We start from the raw sequence: 22,368 nt of genomic DNA, 5'->3' as shown, positions 1-22,368 counted from the left end.
TTAGACCAGACAAAGAGGAAGGTACGCCATGTTAGCCTAGTGCATGTTAGTACCTAGCGCCTCTTGTTTTGATGTACGTTTTTGTTGATAACGTCGCGAGTTTGTATCTTTCAGTGTTGAGGTCGGCACCGATTCTGTGTCTTTATGATCATAAACAATGTGTTGTATGTGCAGCTAGGATAAGTAATAAGGGAGCTAGGAGTGATTTTCGGTGCAGTAATAGGTTATCATTTTTCGCTGGGCTAATTCAGAGGCTCACTGTTAGCATTGTGTGTTTTTTTTGAGGAAAAAAAATGAAAAAGATCAGTTAAATTAGTTTTTTCCCGTTATATGGATATAAAATATTCATAGTTTATTAAATATTAAGGTTCCTTAGACATTGTTTAATGCAAATGACGCGATTTCGGGTCCGTGGGGCCTAAGAGGATAACAGAGTATGTTTTTTAATTTTTAACAACAGTTGTATTTGGATGGAATGAATAGCTATAGTGATAATTCAAAGTAATAAAAATGATTTTTACAGTGAAAAAGTTCAAATGGAACTGATGGTTCCCAAATTACCCAGAGGTGAGTCCGCCTGGACTTTATTTTTCTAAACCTCTCTAAAAAGGTCAAATTTAACTTGTTTTGCATCAATCTTGATACAGGGTACTTATATGTTATAGTTTGAATTCCTAAAGCTTTTAGTCTACTAACCCGTCATTCAAGGGTGGTTTTCACTATACACTGTAGGTAATGGCTTTTTTTTTTTTAGGCGGACATTAGAATGTACATGTTTTTACTATGTTCCATCTGAATTTACTTTAAAATAAAAACATCTATATTGATTCTGACACTTCTACATCCAACTCACAGATGTAACCTTGCTTTGAGAGAAAGGATTATTAATTTACCCCTTTTAGAAGTGAAGATATAGTCTTTGTTGTGTTAGTGGCATTTTCGAGCCTGAAACCTGAAAAACAGGTTCAGGGCTTAAGAGGTTAAAGATTCCTTCAGATCACACTCATAACCGCTTTTTGGAATAATGCATCTAGTTTAGCAGTCAACGTTTAAACTCACTGCCATGGGAATAGGACATCATTTAATGGCACAACCATATAGACCAGTGTTACTTTGCGTGGCCCAGTATCTCCTAAAGGTATAACATGTTTCCTTTTCCAAAGTAATCTGAACGCCTTCCTGCTGGGAATCAATCCTCTACTATTTTTGTCAGTGCATGGTAGACTCGGACATATAACGTTTTTTTTTTTAAATGTCATATATCTGGATACTTGTTCCAACTTACAAGGTAAATTGTATGATAAATAAGTTGGGTAATACATTTTGATTTTTGAGCTTTAGAGGTTGTATTTTGTTCCTTTTGGACAGAGCGAGGCTTGCTGTTTCTAGCTGACTTTTATTACTTATCATTCGGGCATGTGAGTGTTTTTGTTCCCATATGTTCCCAGTGTGTCAAACACAGCATGCTCCAAACCTCTTTTTCACTGAAAGCAACAACGTTAACACATTGAGAAACAAACATTTAGGATAATTATTTATGTTTAAATAAAAAACAACTGATAATGGCATGGTGGTTTCCAATGTTTAAGTATTGTGTAACACGGACTCACATACTAATCAAACATGTACTTCAATTTCATACAAACATTTTAGAACCTAAACTTTTCTCTTGGAATTTTGCCAAAACATTTTTTCGAATTAGCAAGCATCAACTGAGTAATAAAATAAACTGTTTAAAACAAAAGAAAGAAAACAAGATACAAAAAAAACTCTTGCCAGTGGACTTTTGGATCCGTCAGATTTCTGACTATTAATGTCAATCAAGATAAATGTATTTCTGTCTTTTTTTCTTTAAGGGAAATAGGTAATTGAGAACATCTACGGAGCCTGCAGATCCTGTCTGACATCACGTTGTATGGGCAGGTTCTTCCTTCCTTCATCGTCTAAATATTTCCTTTTTTTCAGCCCATTACACAACCTGCAATCAAAAGAAAGACCAAGAAAAGCAGTTAAGCAGCACAGCTACCACAAATATAGGGTATTAAAATATATACAAAAAACATCTTGAAACCAAATGTACATTTTATAAGAAAACCATAGCCTGCTATAATAATAATAATAATAACAAAGTTGATTCAAAAATAAATATGTAATAGTAACATGAAAAACACAGGATTGTAAGTGGAATGAACTTACCCCTGACATTCCTGCATCTGCTCCACTGTTTCTGGAAGATCTCTGTTGAGGGTCTCCGGAAGGAAAAGGTTCACAACAGATGAGGCAATTGTGAGACTTCCCATGAGGATATAAGGAAGAGCCTTATTATAACTACCTGAAAATAAAAAAGGAGCAAAATTCTTCATTATAAAAAGACACCATTTTACTTGAATATAAATAAAACATCAAATGTGTACATGTCGCTGATGTTATCCAAAGCAGATGTTCTTTTGGATTCATAAAGAATGTCAATGCAGTGATGTCTTATATACATTGTGATATAATATACTCATCTTCTCACCTAAATATATGACATAAGGAGCTGTGATGCTGCCGATGCGTGCCGCAGAGGAGCACATCCCCATGCCCACGTTCCTGAGTACAGTAGGGTAAACCTCAGCGGTGTAAATGTAGACGATGCTGAAGGCCATGGTGAAGCCAAACTTTCCAGTCATTTCCAGTGCCAGAGCAACATATTGAAGATCTGAGGAGGAGAAAGAGAGGATGTTGGAAGTGAGTTATGAATGAATTTTCTAATTTTTTTTTTTTTTTTTTAAATACATGGCATGTTAAAAAAGGGGTCACATGAAATCATCAAGTTTCTCCCAAGCGGAGCGAACAGAAGTCTTATGCATTAAAGAAATATAAATGATCTCAGTTGGGAATAACTAGCCAAACACTGTCCAATTTGACCTCAGTTCAGATGTTTATTGTCCCTTCTGGTAAAGAGGGACAATAAAGGGCCTGAATACTTGTCAGGGTGCGTGGAAAAGGTAGGACCCAAATGCATAACTATAGGGCCAAGAAAGGGTGGGTGGAGGGGGTCTGGAGGACGGGTCTTGGGCGGACAGCCTGGGGGCAAGGCAGAGACCAAGGAGGGGGTCTCGGGCGGAAGGCCCGGGGGCAAGGCAGAGACCAAGGAGGGGGTCTCGGGCGGAAGGCCCGGGGGCAAGGCAGAGTCCAAGGTGTGGAACTCGGGCGGCCGGCCAGGGGGCAAGGCAGAGTCCAAGGTGGGGAACTCGGGCAGACGGCCCGGGGGCAAGGCAGAGACCATGGAGGGGCCAAGGCCACAGCGGGCGAACTCAGGGGGCCGAGCATGAGGGCGAAGGCAGTGGCAGGAAGTGTCAGGGGGTCGGGCCCGAGGGCAAAGACCATGGCACTCAGGGGGCCGGGCTCGTGAGCGAAGACCGCGGCTCTCAGGGGGCCGGGCTCGTGGGCGAAGACCGCGGCTCTCAGGGGGCCGGGCTCGAGGGCGAAGACTAGATAGCTCCGGAGGCCAGGCAGAACCCGGTGTCTGCCGAACAGGAACCGGAGCCAGTGGGACAGGCTTCGGTAGGATCCCCCACGGAAGAGGACCAGGAGTTGGCAGGACCCCCGGCAGGAGAGTAGTCGGCGGGACCTCCAACGGCACAGGACATAGGGTTGGCAGGACCCCCGGCAGAAGAGTAGTCGGCAGGACCCCCAACGGGACAAGACATAGGGTTGGCAGGACCCCCGGCAGTAGAATAGTCGGCGGGACCTCCAACGGCATAGGACATAGGGTTGGCAGGACCCCCGGCAGAAGAGTAGTCGGCGGGACCCCCAACGGGACAGTACATGGAGTAGGCAGGACCCCCAGTGGAACCTCCAACGGCACTTGAGTAGGGACTTGAGTGGGGACTTGAGAGAGAGGGCTTGAGAGGGAACTCGAGTGGGGACTCGAGAGAGAGGGCTTGAGAGGGAACTCGAGAGGGGACTCGAGAGAGAGAGAGAGAGAGAGAGAGAGAGAGAGAGAGAGAGAGAGAGAGAGAGAGAGAGAGAGAGAGAGAGAGAGAGAGAGAGAGAGAGAGGAGACTCGAGTCGGTCGGTACGCCGACAGGACACGGCGAGCTGGTGTCGGCTGGAGAGCCAGCGAGGTGCTGGAGTCGGCCGGTACGCCAACAGGCCTCAGGGAGCTGGCGTCGGCCGGTATGCCAGTACTGGAGCCGAAACTGGAGTAGGGACCATGGCTACTGGGGCCCGAACCATGGTTGCTGGGGCCGGGACTGGGGCTGGAACCATGGCTGCTGGGGCCAGAACTGGGTCTGGGACCATGGCTGCTGGGGGCAGAACTTGGGCCGGAACCATGGCTCTTGGGGCTCTGGCTGCTAGCCTGGCATTGCGACTCCTTCTTTTAGGAGCCGTTTGGAGGCTTCGTGGACCTCCAAAAGCCAGACGAGTTCCAGAGAACGGCTCCTGGACAGGAGCAGGACATGGGGAAGAAGCAGGGGTTGACTCCGGACGGAACACACCGAGACGTTTGTAGTCAGCAGGCTGGAAATCACACACCCAGAGGAAGTTCAAAATCCAGCCAGGTTAAAATTTCACCAAGCCTGGTTTCTCCATAGCCAACCGGTGCGCCTCTACCAGAGCGGCCCCCTTCTGCAGAACACTGGACGCTCCCTTCCACCAATCAAAGCAGCAAGCCAGATAAAAGGTAAAATGCTGTAATTCTACCTCAAATTGATCATCTGCTCGGTTGATTTGCGGTCGGTCCATTCTTTTAGGGTGCGTGGAAAAGGTAGGACCCAAATGCAGAATTTTAACAAAAAGCAAGCTTTATTAAATAATAAAAGCGGTGTCAAAAGGCAGTATCAAAAATATCCAAAAACAAATGAGCATCACAAGGAACATGGACCGTGGAATAACATGGAGGGAAAACAATGGACCGACATGGAACACAGGGGAAGACTAGACTAAATACACAGAAGGGTAATCACAGGACAAGACACAGCTGGGCAGGGGAGGGAGAAACACAAGGGCAACAGGTGAACACAATCAGACACACCAGGGAAACTAACGACAGGGAGGAGGACCAGACAAAACACAAGGAGGAAGACAAAACAGACTTACAAAACCCATAACCAGACAGACAACACTAAAACCGTGACATAAACCTAGGAGTGTGACAATACTGTCTTTTCTGGTATTTTATCGGCACCGATTCTTTATTTGAACCTTCTTGAACCCATTGCCAGAGGATGACATTATCCAGAGTCTGGCTTCTTGAACATCTTGCCACAATAAGTAAATGATACAGGCCATTATAGTGTAGAACACACACAAATATGCATTTTACTCTCCCTTATTCCTCGAAAGCAATAAAGTGTATTGCTAAATAATTTGTTGAGGTCAGTTTGGTGATTGTGCAAGGGTCTATTGCTAAGCCTATAGGAAACTGGGTCTGCTTAATATGTAGCTTAACTTTATCTGGTGAAACACAACAATTATATAATCATTCTTTACTGCACTGTAGCACACTCTAAGCACTAAAATACGAAACTAATGAATAATAAAAACATGACAGAAAGTACATTTCAGATGTGTCTTTGCTTGTCTCAAGGTAACATCAGTAACACAGCAACTTTCTCCAGATGTGGTTTATGTATTAATCCAGAGTCCACTATTTATGGAAGCCCATTTCCGCCACTTGAAAAAAATAAAATCCCCATGAAAAGTCATAATTATGAGATAAAAAAGTCAAAATTATGAGATAAGAAAGTCGAAATAATGAGATAAAAAGTCATAATTATGAGATAAAAAAGTCATTATGAGATAAAAAGTCATAATGAGATAAAAAGTCATTATGAGATAAGAAAGTCGAAATAATGAGATAAAAAGTCACCGGTGATGAAGGGACCTTTGAAGACAGCGCCACTGCAGCGCCCCTGCAGCGCATGCGCACTTCTTATCTCATAATTCTGACTTTTTATCTCATTATTTCGACTTTCTTATCTCATTATTTCATGGGGATTTTAATTTTTTTAAGTGGCGGAAATGGGCTTCCATAACTATTCTAGGTGCTTAGAGAATAATTATTGCATGATGCCGACATGTAAATGTAACAAAGTTCGTGACTCCGCCACGCATTGTGGTGTTAAGGAGTCGTGGTAGAGTCACGCATTCTGGTGAGATCAGGTTGAATAATTAACATGTGATAAAACTGCAAACTGCACATTTCTGAGTTCATGACAGTCTAAAGCCCCGAATGTTTTTTCTGTAGCCCCGGACAATTCTCCCTCAACAATATAATCAGGGGTGCACATAACTGGTACGCAGGTATGCATGCGCGGCAACTGAATTGCATAGCGTCACTTGTGTCACTACGCGCCTTTGCGTACCTCAAAACAAAACAAATATTTCGTCTACACGTATTTGTTGTCAACACTCAATGGAGTAAACTACTAGACATGTCAAAAAACTCAACGACATTAAGCAACTACGTTGCCGTTTCGGTCCCTACAAAAAATCTTTGGACTTTCTATGACTGATTGAACTGGTGCTGGCCGAGCCGCGCAGGACATAACCCACGGACCTGTGAAGCTACAGGAGGCAGAGGCTTACCCCTAGTTCTCATTCATAACACTCCGTTCGATGTCTCACTATGGATGCGCCTCATCGCGGAGCAAACAGAAGCATCAATCTCATTACGCCAATCCTGATTGGCTGGTGATCTTGACGTCAACGTCAAGGGAAATCACCCCCTATAAGTAGCCTGCGCCACGACGCATGCGTCATTCAAACACCTCTTCTCGCTTCAGAGCACATCTCTAATGGTAGCCGGGCAAGCTTAACAGTCCACAGACTGAACCAAAGCTAATTTCGGTCGACGGGCGTTAGCCGGCTACCCTATTCTGCCTCGCAGAAGAGTATAGTATTAACACACCAGTTAGTATTATAATCAACCTCGCCGTTCTTCCTCTGGAATCAAGGTAAGGTTTTGATTTTCAAGTTAGCAACACACCCGTTGCTAGCTTGTTTTTTTTCCTCACTGCCGACACCACGGTAGCGAGGACGTTTTTTCTTTTCCCTTCCACGAAGGAGAAAAAGGATTAAAAGGATATTACCACACCAGGTAATATTCTTTGAGAAAAAAGACCCACACCGTCCTTTTTCTACGGATTAAAGACAGGTTGGGAACAATTTTTTCTCTCGACGTACCTGTTACGAGCGGGTCCTCTTCACGCCACGCAGCGTATAAGATGGACGCCTCTCTCCCTCACACCAGAGGAGTCAGGAACTTGGAGGCTCGGCACACCAGATCTGTTCGTCCTGCCTCGGGCTGGAACACGCCCAGGAGGCCATTGACAACCCCGGCTCGTGCGGGCATTGTGCCCGCTTCACTATGAAGAGCCTCCGCCGAAGGTTAGCACAACAAGCTAGCCTGTCGGGACAGGACCCCCTCATGTCCACTGGTTTGCCGGCTGGCAATCAAGACACGGGGGCGTCCGCCGCAGAGATGGAGCCCCTCACTGGGTCGGTCTGGGGCTCATCGACAGCGGCAGCCGCAGAACCGGAATCCCGCGCCATATCAGGCCGAGACCCGGTGGCGGCAAGAGACGCAGGAACGGGGCCCCACGCTTTACCAAGCTGGGGCTCCCGGCTGGACCTCACCATGGTTTCACCCACGGAAGATGTCCTAGAGTTAGACTACATGGAGGACGAAGAGGATACCTCTGAGTTCCTCCTGTCTGACTCGGATGAGCAGGAAGACGACATCTTCATGTCATCGGCTCAGGCTGGTAGCGGCTCACCTTCTACCAAAGGTGGGCCAGTCACCAAGCAGGAACCCCACACTGCCAGCAAAGTCGGACCGTTTTCAGTCAGCAATGACTGAAAAGGCCCACAAAGCGGCAGCGTTGACCGCCAGGGCCCTGCACGTGTCCTCGCCGTTAACTGCCTACCAAGCGGAGCTCTGCGAGGACCTGTCGGGTAACCCGGGGGCAGCCACTCTGGACGAGATGGCAGCAGTCACGGACATTTGCTGCCTCCCACGAAAGGTCCAGCCGCTGCTCTCGCAGCAGCAGTCCTCTGCCCAAGCTGCCTCGAACTCTACGCGGTTTAAAACACCGAAGACGCAGAGGTCGCAGCCCACCCCGAGTCCCCAGCCCAGGCTGGAGACAAGGGCAAGTTGGCCGAGAAAATCTCCGGTTCCGGCTGCAGCTCAGGCTCAGCCAACCCAGAATTTCGGCCAGCAGTCGAGGAAGAAGAAGCGAGCGGCGTGACAGCCCCTCCTTCTCCCCTCCGTGAATGGGTTCCCGCCGCCTCGAGAGATGCCTAAACACCATCCTCAAGTCCGCACAAACACATGTCACATGCTGATTGATTCCTCTGTTATAAAACATTTGCCGCTGACGCATCCAGGCTTCAGGCCGAGGGCACAGCTCAAAAAAATGAAAAGAAAATCAATAAAACCAATAAGCAGCCCGCCAAATTTTTCCCCTTTTGAGAGCAGCTACGGCATCTCTCAAAAGGCGGATTATTGACGGGTCTGTGAAGGCACCACCGCCACGCGCACGCGCAGTGCCGGCTGGGGCTTTAAGGGCACCACCGTCACGCGCATGCGCAGTGCCGGCTGGGGTCGTGAAGGCTCCACCGTCACGCGCATGCGCAGTGCCGGCTAGAGCTGTAAGATGCCGGACCAAAACCGCGGCGCAGCCGTAACGCGCCGCAGACGGACCCAGTGGAAACTAGGGGTTAGATCACTGGACGACAGAGTTGTTCACCGTGTGCACAGACAGGGTTAACGTCGGTATGAACAACAGAATTGTGCCAAAACTCCGCCAACTGGCTGCAGTGGGAGACTCCCCTGCGCACATTCTGTGCCCTGGAGAACTGCGCAAAATCAGCTGATCACAACGTTCACGCTCTGTGGGCAAGCTGCTGCAGTTTTATTTACACCAAACTGGAGTGAAACACACAGTTTCAAACTTACTCAGGGTGTTAATGGAAGAGTTTGAAAGCAGACAGAGGTGGAAGAAGTACTCAGATCTTGTGTAGGAATACTCTGTTACAGTAAAAGTCCTGCATTCAAAATGTTACTCAAGTAAAATTAGAAAAGTATTATTAAAATATAGTTAAAGTACTAAAAGTATTTATTGTGCATTATTTACTGGTCCATTTCAGAATAATATATATGATATGTTTTATAATTATTGATCATTAAAGTGTTATCAAAGCTGGTAAAGGTGCAGCTAGTTTTAATGACTTTGTATACTGCAGGGTAGCTTGTGAATTTACTCCAACTTGATTATATTTCACATCATTAATCCACATCTGTAAAGTAACTAAAGGTATTAAATACATGTAGTGGAGTAAAAGTACACCATTTACCTCTGAACTGTAGTGGAGTAGAAGTACAAAGTAGCATCAAAGTCATTTTACTTTAAAATTCCACTGTAGCGCCCGGTACCTTAATGGGAAACCCTACATGTTTGAGCACCCTCTATGAAATGTCAAGCTACCCCACAGCACCCCCAAAAGAAAATCTCTGGCGCCGCCACTGTGGGCTAAGCCCCCAATGTGTCCAGGTCCAGGAAACGCCCCTGGTTCATGACATAATCTTGCACAACCAGCCCCCTCTTATATAAACCTGTACCCTGTGTTGCACGTTGAACATGATCTCCTCTTAGGAAACGATGACATTTATGACTGAACAAAGGTCGCAGTGATGTAGATTTCAATAAGATTATAACATTTTTGTAGCATTACTGTCCTGTTCGAATCTTTTGAAGTTTTATGGACTCAGAAGAAGAACAATCCTGCTTTAACTTTGTGATGATGCAGTTTCAAGCTAATCCAACAGGGGTTTAAATTGTTGATTTAGTTTAAGAGGTGGGAGAACGCTCTAAACTCATAATGTGCCACATAACAAGCAGCTTCTATTAGAGTCAACTCACCCAAAGTACAAATGATTTCCTACAGCAATCTATGTACGTATTACTCTATATTTATAATTTGTTCTCCTTGTGTTTTTGTACATGTTTAATAGATCAACAGGGACATGTGTTTCTCGTACTCTGGATAGTCAACATACCACACTTTAAAAAAAGAAAAACCTATACATAGTGTGTTGCTGTTTACGCAGAGTAACGAAGACACTATATCTGAAAAGAGAAGTTGTTGAAGTTTTACTTTTTTTAAATGCTCCAAGGTCCACAAGCAAATTCTACTCAATTAATATGGTATGCAGCAGAGCTTTCCAGGGAATAATGAGCAAATTAACACATATGTATGTAATTTAAAAAAACTATTATATATGTGTACGTACCCCTTCCTACTTTGCACTACAGCTGTTGCAGCACAATTTCCTTACAGAGATAAATTCAGTTCTATCTTATCTTAGATTTTATGCTGACAGACAGGCAATTATGGTGTGTGTGTGTGTGTGTGTGTGTGTGTGTGTGTGTGTGTGTGTGTGTGTGTGTGTGTGCGCGTGTGTGTGTGTGTGTGTGTGTGTGTGTGTGTGTGTGTGTGTGTGTGTGTGTGTGTGTGTGTGTGTGTGTGTGTATAGTCTGAAATGTTACCTTCAGGGATGAACTGGATGAGAAGAAGAACTCCTCCTCCGATGACGAGGAACGACGACAGAAGTGCTCTTCTCGGACACTTCTTTAGAAGCACAGTTGAAACGACATATGCAGGGACTTCAGTCGTAGCTGATAAAAAACAGTTCATGAAGGGGTTGCCGCTCAGGTTGGAGGTGTTCAGGGACAATCCGAAATACCCGATGTTTATTGCCATCCTGAAAAAAACAAATGATCAGAAAAAACATAACATGCAGGGTTAGATTGTACATTTTATGTCACTTTGAATTTTTAACACACTACATATTCCCATAATTAGATAGCAGTAGTAATTTTTTTACCATTATGTAATTGAAGAATGATTAAAACAACTAACACTTACCACAGAATGAGACACATCAAAGTTATGCTTCTGATTTTCTTGGATTTTAGGATGTCAAGCATGGTGTATTTCTTAAATTGTGCCGATACCTGTGACGGAAAGAATTGCAACGAGAGAGTTAATGTGGTTATACTGACTTCAACAAAGACTATATTAAACATTTTAATTCTTTCAGGGTATGGGATTACCTATCCAACATTGTTTTAGTGATAACTGTTGTTTTTATTTTAATCATTACTAACTAAGGTGCCAGGATCAAGAAATCAAGGAATACCGTCTTTGTCTAAAGCAATAATTTGCAATATTAGTAACTTGACAGAGGGATGTCACTCATTTTTTGTAATTTTGAAACAGCTTAGGCTAGGCAGAAGCAGACATAACAACAGCTAGCATTTATAAAGTGGCAGAGGAACGCATGTGACCACAATTTATTTACTGTCTCCATGTCTAAAAAGAGAAATATTGGGGGCAAACGGACATTATAATCAAACATGTCACAAACATTCAGTCGTATTTTTTACAGACAATATGTGAACTGTACATCATATTCTTTAAAGATTACAGCTGGGGCTTCAATCTTATTTTTCCGTGCAGCCTCTCTCACTATGGCCTCCGCCTCCTCCACTCTTCCCTGGGTGATCAGCCATCGAGGAGACTCTGGGATGAACCTGCACAATACAGATTCAACATTACATTCTAAATATATATTTGAAATTCTGATCACATCATGTTGTTAAACCAGGAGTTTGACTATTGGCAGATTGTCAGTATATGACTTTATAAATGAGAACTATGAGTGGCGTACCACCACAGAGGGATGTAGACAACAGCAGTTGAGGACAGAACTGCCAAAAGAGTCCTCCATTCTCTGATGCCGTATGCAATCCAGGGTAGTGTCATGTACCCAATGCAATAGAAGAGGAAGGCTCCGAGAGTTGTGAAGAGTATTCGCATTGTTTTACTCAAAACCTCCGTTCCTGCCCGAGATAAAATCAAAGTTGTTGAGCGAATAAAAAGAGACACTTCGTGATCTATTCATGCACAAGGCACAATCATTTCTACATAAAATATCAAACATAGTAGGAGGATCATTTTACGATACTTACCTAGCACAAACGCAGAAATATAGAGGGAAATCTGGGAAGCTCCGACAAAGAGGAACATGACGCAGAACATCTGCCATGAATGAGAGAAGGACTGAAGCATGACTGCCACACTCTGGGCCACGAGAGAGATGAAAACAACCTTCTTCCTCCCAAACCTGGAGGAAAAATAATGTTATATCATTAACATTAATTCACAGAGAGAAGCATTTAGACAATATGATGATAGTGATATCTATGTGATTGCTTTGTCGCCTTTTAAACAAAAGCCTAGCAATAGCTGTGCTAGCAAAAAGTAGATAAAAACGTAAAACTGATGTATGTTGGCAGTAGTAGCCAGTCAATACATTTTGCTAGAAAAGTACGATTCATTATACAAGTTCACATTATCTTGGTTATTTTCTTTCCTTCTCTTAAACCTGGTGGACACTGTTCTATGTCCTGCACAGTTGAAAAATGCAATGTGAATTTAAACATATCAAGTTACAAATCTGCACTTAACCCTTGTTAATGTTTCATTTGAAAACCACTGTGTTGGAGTACGGGACAAAAGCAATAACCTTTCCTGTGCAACTTTTACTGTATATATCCAAGATTCATTTTAATGCATCTGAGCTGCATTAAAATTTCACTTTTTTGCAACTAAGTTCATGCAAAATTCAAACAAGATGCTGATATCAGACCTTGTTACTTCTGATCCGGTACAACTGTGACTTAGTTCAATACAACAACAAAGCTCTGACTTCAGTCCAAGAATACAATTGTGTTATTTGGATTATTAAATGTTTTGTAAAACACTTGCAGTTAAGCAAGTTACATGGTTCTTTCATTATGTAATGCCATTACAACACACAGTGCTTTTGACCTCTCACCACTCTCACTCATGCTTTGGTGTTAACAGAAAGTATTTAACAGGAGGAGTGTGGCAAAGGGAGCTATAATAAAATCTTTATCTTATTTTTGTCTTTAAAAGTACTAAATGTGACGCAATGATCAAAAAGCTCAAAAAGCTTAGAGGCCCTCACCCCTCTTTTACAATCATTAGGGGGGGGGGGGGGTCAGTTTTCACAGCTGCAAAAAGGCTAAACAGAGTGCTGCTGTGTGTCCTGGGCCTTGTGGATTTCCACACTCAAAAGGAACACAACCTCTTCACGACTAACATCAAATACTCAATCACAATTCTTAATTTAATCAAAGGACGTGCTTGTGAGGTGAAATTATTTCAAATTCTTCCTTAAGATGATGAAGTTCAGTAGACTTGACAGTCTGTTGACATATAACAACATCTACGACCATAATAAAATAAACTAGGTCGGCTTGTAGTATTTCATGTTGTACATTAAAACTGATTAAATATATGTCTGCTATTCTAGACCAAGATACATCTATCTCAGTGACAGCAAATCCTCTTTTGTAGGAGATCAACCTGAACAGTAGATGGGGCTGTTGTCATTTAAAAAAAGCAACACTCATTACAGTGTGAAAACCTCACTTAACTTAATAGTTAATTTTGTATTTTTTCAAGCACTCACTAACATTACATACATAATAAGAACCCCTCAGATATAATAGTCCAAGTAAATGATCATATTGGTGTAATTTTACATGAACAATGAAATAAAAACGTTAGGGGAAAGCTACTGATAAATAAGGATGAAATACCTGTCAGAAACATGGCCTGAGATCAGGGATCCAAAGAGGTATCCCACAAAGAGCATTGAGGATGCAAAGGGAACTTTCCATTGATCATCACAGACGAGATCCCACTGTAAAAAAAACAATACATATTTCAAACACAAAAACAAAGCAAAGAAAACTTCAAATATCATATTAATGACACTCTGTAAACACACACAAGCACATTCATATTGACCTCTGTGACAATGTTGGATTGGTAGATGTCTTTGCTGTAGTTCCATCCATCTAAACATCCCTCCTGCACCAAGTCGGTGAGATTCACATCCCTTCCAGGAATAAGTCCTTCAGCTGACATATTTCTCACCACGTCCAGACTGTACCTACTGCACTGGCTCTTCACCTCCTCGCCATTTACTAACGTAAAAGGGATGATGGCATTTGTCCACTCTTCAGTTAAGTTAAAGTCTGGAATGAGGCAGTGATGATTCGGAGTTGCCCCGATAAACACCATATAAAGTCCGTTGAATCCAGTTGAGACAAAAACTGTGTTGAGGAGGAAGAATGTGGTCCAGAAAAAAGGACCAGTCTGTCCCAGGAATGCAGTGTCTTCATCATAGTCACTCATTTTCTATATACAAAATATAAAAATACTTCCCTTCTCGTGAGAGAGAAAGCAATCCGGAGAATTCTTCAGTGTATGAGCTGTGGTATCCGTCTTAAAGTCTTGAGCTAAGTACCAGAGTGTTTGAGCTCTCAGTCGAGTGAGCTGGTCCCCCAGTGGGACAGAGTCACAATGGAAATACCTCCAAGAGTTTTAAAGCTTCTTTCAAGGGGATAACTTTTTCACCCCTTTCCACTGTCTCTCAGTTTGTGGGAATGGGACTTTATTGGGAAACTCTTTATGGGAAAATACTGATGGAGAATCCCCTCTCTCATTGATTTGATTAACTGAAAATAAAATGATCAAAAGCTTCAAAGTGGCCAATCTGACCACCCAGCCCCCGCACCACTCTGTTGAAAGTGGTATTTTCTCTAAATAGCATTCCATATTTTTAAATACCCCGAAGAAGTACTCATGCCTGTACTCTAAATGTTGCTAAGTAGCATTAGGAGTCCAGTTGGGACTATTTTCAAGCCACACAGCAGACATGACATAAACATGCCTTTGTGTAAAAGTTCAGTAGAATTATAGCAATCCTGTAGTAGTCTTTGAATTGTACAATACATATATAAATGTAACAATCCTTAGTAGACAAGGAAAAAATGATTTACAAAAAATATATCCATAGTTCCAAAGTGTTATAGTACACATAAGTCTGTTACATAAATATGATCATTGCAATCCAATTGATTGTGAACACTGATATTGGCATGTGTATTTCCTTAATTTAGTATATTGGTGTACTGTACATAACTGTAGTTGTTCCTCCTCAGGCCAGAGAGTAACACTATTAAGGCGTGATCATACCGGCAAAAAAAAACGTTACATTTTTTTAGAAATTGAGGTTTTATTATAATTAACTTTGTTATAAATTCAACACATGTAAGCATTAGGATGTGGCTAATGAGCACATTTAAACAAAACATTTTAAAAAACTTGTTATACCAAAAAAAAAGGACTTTAATATTATATCTAACCAAATAAAACTGGGGAATTTCATCGTGATATGAGTTTTTTTTACAGTGTCCACATGTTATGTCTTGCACATTTCATATTGTATTAAAGGACCATTTTGTATTTCTATTTTTTGTTTCTAATACTCATCAGTAACACTTATATACAATACACTTTCCAGTTTGTATTCCTTTCTATTATCCCAAAGTTCGAACAGTGTTTTTCAGGATTTATCTATATGCTGATTTATGCCAACATCCTAAAAATACAATCACTTTAAACCTAGCTTTATCCATTGTACACATATTCTTTTCGGAAATGTACACACATTAGCACGTATTTAACTTTTAAATATAAAACTATAATACTATATGACAGTAAAATCTATGGATACATCTCTCAACACCCATATGAAACAGAACTGTAAACAGATTGTCTTTTTCTTTATGGATATTTTACAAATCACTCCCCTTTTAAACTGTATTCTTGTTTTACTGTCATATAATTTTTAATTTAACTGAGGTAGCTTAAAGGAAATATTAGTGACATTTTACCTTGTTTACCTGTATGTAATGAGTGCATTAGCTTTCAGGAAGCTAATCAGAAATGTTTTAACTGAGCTAAAGGATGCAAATGTTTTCTCCCCATTTGCAAGGCCAGGACACTTATGCATGACAACATTATGTAATCATCCTTAATCAGTGAAGACACCTAATGGCTTTCACTAACGACTCTTCAAAAGTCGGCAGAAGACATAATCTACTCTCAAAAAGCAAGAAAATAATTGGTTGCCAAAGGTAAACCAAAAGTGAATAGCTCACATGCTACTAATTTTAGTCACTGCATCCAAACCATGTTTTTAAAGTGGATAAGATGAAATTAATTAAGTTATGATAGTCATGTGACAACCCAACAACAGTTTCTCTAGGGATAAAAAGCTTACCAATACAGGGGACTGACCTCCGAACTGACCACGACACTGTATAATTGAAAGGAGGGAAATTGGTTGTGTTTATGTCAATTATTCAGGAGATGGAACATATTTAATTACACTGAACAAAATATAAATGCAACACTTTTGCTTTTGCTCCCATTTTTCATGAGATGAACTCAAAGATCTAAAACATTTTCTATATACACAAAATAACCATTTCTCTCAAATATTGTTCACAAATCTGAAAAAATCTGTGATAGTGAGCACTTCTCCTTTGCCGAGATAATCCATCCCACCTCACAGGTGTGGCATATCAAGATGCTGATTAGACAGCATGATTATTGCACAGGTGTGCCTAACGGTACGTCCACACAGCAGCTTTTCAAAAATCTTGAAAATCTTGGAGCTGGGCGTGTCTGACAGCTTGGGGATTTTTTGCGAGCAACCAATCACATGAATCTCCCGCCCCCGACATACAAAGCAAAAAACCCCGGGGATTTTATGCGAGCAATATATATATATATAAACTCCCCAAACAGGCGAAAACCTACCAGTTTCACCCACTGTCTCTGCCACCTCCCTCCATGCCTGGTTCCTCCGGTTTGTATCCCGTCAATAGTTCTGGTCGTAAAGAACCGGGTGATTTGCTACCGTAATTTCTCGTTTGGAATATGAGGAAATGAACTGCGGTCTGGTTCTCCCTGCTTACACGCGGTTTGATTGGCTAGCGCTTCTACTGTCAGATTTGCATAAACGTGTTTGATTGGCTGGCGCTTCCAGCTCAGCTTCAAAAGTTGAACATTGCTCAACTTTGAAATCCTGGACATCCTGGAAATCTTCGCTTCGCTCCCCCACAATGCAGTTCGGCGAAAAGCGAGGCAAAGTGACGTCATCCCCATTCAAAGTCAATGGGCAGAGAAGCGTTGGAAGCGGTGGAAGTTTCTTCTGAAGCTGCTGTGTGGACCTACCGTTAGGCTGGCCACAATAAAAGGCCACTCTGAAACGTGCAGTTTTGCTTTATTGGGGGGGTCCGAAAACCAGTCAGTATCTGGTGTGACCACCATTTGCCTCACGCAGTGCAACACATCTCCTTCGCATAGAGTTGATCAGGTTGTTGATTGTGGCCTGTGGAATGTGGGTCCACTCCTCTTCAATGGCTGTGCGAAGTTGCTGGATATTGGCAGGAACTGGAACACGCTGTCGTATACGCCGATCCAGAGCATCCCAAACATGCTCAATGGGTGACATGTCCGGTGAGTATGCTGGCCATGCAAGAACTGGGATGTTTTCAGCCTCCAGGAATTGTGTACAGATCCTTGCAACATGGGGCCGTGCATTATCATGCTGCAACATGAGGTGATGGTCGTGGATGAATGGCACAACAATGGGCCTCGGGATCTCGTCACGGTATCTCTGTGCATTCACAATGCCATCAATAAAATGCACCTGTGTTCGTCGTCCATAACATACGCCTGCCCATACCATAACCCCACCACCACCATGGGCCACTCGATTCACAACATTGACAACAGAAAACTGCTCACCAACACGACGCCGTCTAACATCTGCCCTGAACAGTGAAACCCGGGATTCATCCGTGAAGAGAACACCTCTCAAACGTGCCAGACGCCATCGAATGTGAGCATTTGCCCACTCAAGTCGGTTACGACGACGAACCGGAGTCAGGTCGAGACCCCGATGAGGACGACGAGCATGCAGATGAGCTTCCCTGAGACGGTTTCTGACAGTTTGTGCAGAATTTCTTTGGTTATGCAAACCGATTGTTGCAGCAGCTGTCCGAGTGGCTGGTCTCAGACGATCTTGGAGGTGAACATGCTGGATGTGGAGGTCCTGGGCTGGTGTGGTTACACGTGGTCTGCGGTTGTGAGGCCGGTTGGATGTACTGCCAAATTCTCTGAAACGCCTTTGGAGACGGCTTATGGTAGAGAAATGAACATTCAATTCACGGGCAACAGCTCTGGTGGACATTCCTGCTGTCAGCATGCCAATTGCACGCTCCCTCAAAACTTGCGACATCTGTGGCATTGTGCTGTGTGATAAAACTGAACATTTTAGAGTGGCCTTTTATTGTGACCAACCTAAGGCACACCTGTGCAATAATCATGCTGTCTAATCAGCATCTGTGAGGTGGGATGGATTATCTCGGCAAAGGAGAAGTGCTCACTATCACAGATTTGTTCAGATTTGTGAACAATATTTGAGAGAAATGGTTATTTTGTGTATATAGAAAAGGTTTTAGATCTTTGAGTTCATCTCATGAAAAATTGGAGCAAAAACAAAAGTGTTGCATTTATATTTTTGGTCAGTGTATGTGCCCGGACTTCAGCATTACGCTTTTTGTATACTGATGCAAATTCAATCTAAAATCATGCGGTATGTTCTAGGGGTGTAACGGTTCACAGAAGTCACGGTTCGGTTCATACCTCGGTTTGGGGGTCACGGTTCGGTACGGGTTCGGTACAACAAGGAAAAGCAAAAGAAATTCCCAAATGCATAATTTTTTTTGCTGTTATTTATTTGTAACAGTAGTGCAAGTTGTGGTATGAAAATAAGGAACTCTAACATTTGGAATCATTAACTGTATTACACAGTTAAAAACAAACCACAAACAGTAACACACACACCAATGGCCATATTATTTATAATGGCTGATGTCAAACAAAAAGGTTAAATAAGCTGTACAACTAAAAAGAATGTCTTGAAAATATTAAAATAAATAATAAGAAAGTGTTTCAATCACAATCAATAAAAGGCAATACAGAACTGTATAACATCTCCTGATGTCAAAATATAAAATAAATACAATGATAAATATAATGTAATATAATTAACTTTGTTATAAATTCAACACATGTAAGCATTAGGATGTGGCTAATGAGCACATTTAAACAAAACATTTTAGAAAACTTGTTATACCAAAAAAAAAGGACTTTAATATTATATCTAACCAAATAAAACTGGGGAATTTCATCGTGATATGAGTTTTTTTTACAGTGTCCACATGTTATGTCTTGCAAATTTCATATTGTATTAAAGGACTATTTTGTATTTCTATTTTTTGTTTCTAATACTCATCAGTAACACTTATATACACTACACTTTCCAGTTTGTATTCCTTTCTATTATCCCAAAGTTCGAACAGTGTTTTTCAGGATTTATCTATATGCTGATTTATGCCAACATCCTAAAAATACAATCACTTTAAACCTAGCTTTATCCATTGTACACATATTCTTTTCGGAAATGTACACACATTAGCACGTATTTAACTTTTAAATATAAAACTATAATACTATATGACAGTAAAATCTATGGATACATCTCTCAACACCCATATGAAACAGAACTGTAAACAGATTGTCTTTTTCTTTATGGATATTTTACAAATCACTCCCCTTTTAAACTGTATTCTTGTTTTACTGTCATATAATTTTTAATTTAACTGAGGTAGCTTAAAGGAAATATTAGTGACATTTTACCTTGTTTACCTGTATGTAATGAGTGCATTAGCTTTCAGGAAGCTAATCAGAAATGTTTTAACTGAGCTAAAGGATGCAAATGTTTTCTCCCCATTTGCAAGGCCAGGACACTTATGCATGACAACATTATGTAATCATCCTTAATCAGTGAAGACACCTAATGGCTTTCACTAACGACTCTTCAAAAGTCGGCAGAAGACATAATCTACTCTCAAAAAGCAAGAAAATAATTGGTTGCCAAAGGTAAACCAAAAGTGAATAGCTCACATGCTACTAATTTTAGTCACTGCATCCAAACCATGTTTTTAAAGTGGATAAGATGAAATGAATTAAGTTATGATAGTCATGTGACAACCCAACAACAGTTTCTCTAGGGATAAAAAGCTTACCAATACAGGGGACTGACCTCCGAACTGACCACGACACTGTATAATTGAAAGGAGGGAAATTGGTTTTGTTTATGTCAATTATTCAGGAGATGGAACATATTTAATTACACTGAACAAAATATAAATGCAACACTTTTGCTTTTGCTCCCATTTTTCATGAGATGAACTCAAAGATCTAAAACATTTTCTATATACACAAAATAACCATTTCTCTCAAATATTGTTCACAAATCTGAAAAAATCTGTGATAGTGAGCACTTCTCCTTTGCCGAGATAATCCATCCCACCTCACAGGTGTGGCATATCAAGATGCTGATTAGACAGCATGATTATTGCACAGGTGTGCCTAACGGTACGTCCACACAGCAGCTTTTCAAAAATCTTGAAAATCTTGGAGCTGGGCGTGTCTGACAGCTTGGGGATTTTTTGCGAGCAACCAATCACATGAATCTCCCGCCCCCGACATACAAAGCAAAAAACCCCGGGGATTTTATGCGAGCAATATATATATATATAAACTCCCCAAACAGGCGAAAACCTACCAGTTTCACCCACTGTCTCTGCCACCTCCCTCCATGCCTGGTTCCTCCGGTTTGTATCCCGTCAATAGTTCTGGTCGTAAAGAACCGGGTGATTTGCTACCGTAATTTCTCGTTTGGAATATGAGGAAATGAACTGCGGTCTGGTTCTCCCTGCTTACACGCGGTTTGATTGGCTAGCGCTTCTACTGTCAGATTTGCATAAACGTGTTTGATTGGCTGGCGCTTCCAGCTCAGCTTCAAAAGTTGAACATTGCTCAACTTTGAAATCCTGGACATCCTGGAAATCTTCGCTTCGCTCCCCCACAATGCAGTTCGGCGAAAAGCGAGGCAAAGTGACGTCATCCCCATTCAAAGTCAATGGGCAGAGAAGCGTTGGAAGCGGTGGAAGTTTCTTCTGAAGCTGCTGTGTGGACCTACCGTTAGGCTGGCCACAATAAAAGGCCACTCTGAAACGTGCAGTTTTGCTTTATTGGGGGGGTCCGAAAACCAGTCAGTATCTGGTGTGACCACCATTTGCCTCACGCAGTGCAACACATCTCCTTCGCATAGAGTTGATCAGGTTGTTGATTGTGGCCTGTGGAATGTGGGTCCACTCCTCTTCAATGGCTGTGCGAAGTTGCTGGATATTGGCAGGAACTGGAACACGCTGTCGTATACGCCGATCCAGAGCATCCCAAACATGCTCAATGGGTGACATGTCCGGTGAGTATGCTGGCCATGCAAGAACTGGGATGTTTTCAGCCTCCAGGAATTGTGTACAGATCCTTGCAACATGGGGCCGTGCATTATCATGCTGCAACATGAGGTGATGGTCGTGGATGAATGGCACAACAATGGGCCTCGGGATCTCGTCACGGTATCTCTGTGCATTCACAATGCCATCAATAAAATGCACCTGTGTTCGTCGTCCATAACATACGCCTGCCCATACCATAACCCCACCACCACCATGGGCCACTCGATTCACAACATTGACAACAGAAAACTGCTCACCAACACGACGCCGTCTAACATCTGCCCTGAACAGTGAAACCCGGGATTCATCCGTGAAGAGAACACCTCTCAAACGTGCCAGACGCCATCGAATGTGAGCATTTGCCCACTCAAGTCGGTTACGACGACGAACCGGAGTCAGGTCGAGACCCCTATGAGGACGACGAGCATGCAGATGAGCTTCCCCGAGACGGTTTCTGACAGTTTGTGCAGAATTTCTTTGGTTATGCAAACCGATTGTTGCAGCAGCTGTCCGAGTGGCTGGTCTCAGACGATCTTGGAGGTGAACATGCTGGATGTGGAGGTCCTGGGCTGGTGTGGTTACACGTGGTCTGCGGTTGTGAGGCCGGTTGGATGTACTGCCAAATTCTCTGAAACGCCTTTGGAGACGGCTTATGGTAGAGAAATGAACATTCAATTCACGGGCAACAGCTCTGGTGGACATTCCTGCTGTCAGCATGCCAATTGCACGCTCCCTCAAAACTTGCGACATCTGTGGCATTGTGCTGTGTGATAAAACTGAACATTTTAGAGTGGCCTTTTATTGTGACCAACCTAAGGCACACCTGTGCAATAATCATGCTGTCTAATCAGCATCTGTGAGGTGGGATGGATTATCTCGGCAAAGGAGAAGTGCTCACTATCACAGATTTGTTCAGATTTGTGAACAATATTTGAGAGAAATGGTTATTTTGTGTATATAGAAAAGGTTTTAGATCTTTGAGTTCATCTCA

General features: G+C 42.4%; 1 protein-coding gene across 3 annotated transcripts; it reads right to left on the bottom strand.

Annotated features, from left to right (window-relative positions):
* Window positions 1–1,563: 1,563 nt before the first annotated feature.
* On the bottom strand, window positions 1,564–14,460 carry slc22a5 (solute carrier family 22 member 5). Of its 3 annotated transcripts, none has more exons than XM_034098471.2 (10): window positions 13,897–14,460; window positions 13,686–13,789; window positions 12,027–12,181; window positions 11,726–11,897; window positions 11,462–11,588; window positions 10,921–11,009; window positions 10,542–10,756; window positions 2,519–2,701; window positions 2,197–2,332; window positions 1,564–1,978 (listed from the first exon to the last, which is right to left on the bottom strand). In XM_034098471.2, the coding sequence occupies exons 1-10, from the start codon at window positions 14,284–14,286 to the stop codon at window positions 1,879–1,881; spliced, it is 1,671 nt and encodes a 556-aa protein (XP_033954362.1). In that variant the 5' UTR covers window positions 14,287–14,460; the 3' UTR covers window positions 1,564–1,878. The 3 variants fall into 3 exon arrangements, with proteins under 3 accessions (XP_033954362.1, XP_033954363.1, XP_033954365.1); XM_034098472.2 differs by having other exon boundaries at window positions 11,483–11,588; XM_034098474.2 differs by having other exon boundaries at window positions 11,525–11,588.
* Between the last annotated feature and the right edge of the window lie 7,908 nt (window positions 14,461–22,368).

The sequence above is a fragment of the Pseudochaenichthys georgianus genome, chromosome 14 (assembly GCF_902827115.2).
Source record: "Pseudochaenichthys georgianus chromosome 14, fPseGeo1.2, whole genome shotgun sequence".
Taxonomy (NCBI): Eukaryota; Metazoa; Chordata; class Actinopteri; order Perciformes; family Channichthyidae; genus Pseudochaenichthys; species Pseudochaenichthys georgianus.
This window is presented reverse-complemented; position numbering and strand designations above follow the sequence as displayed.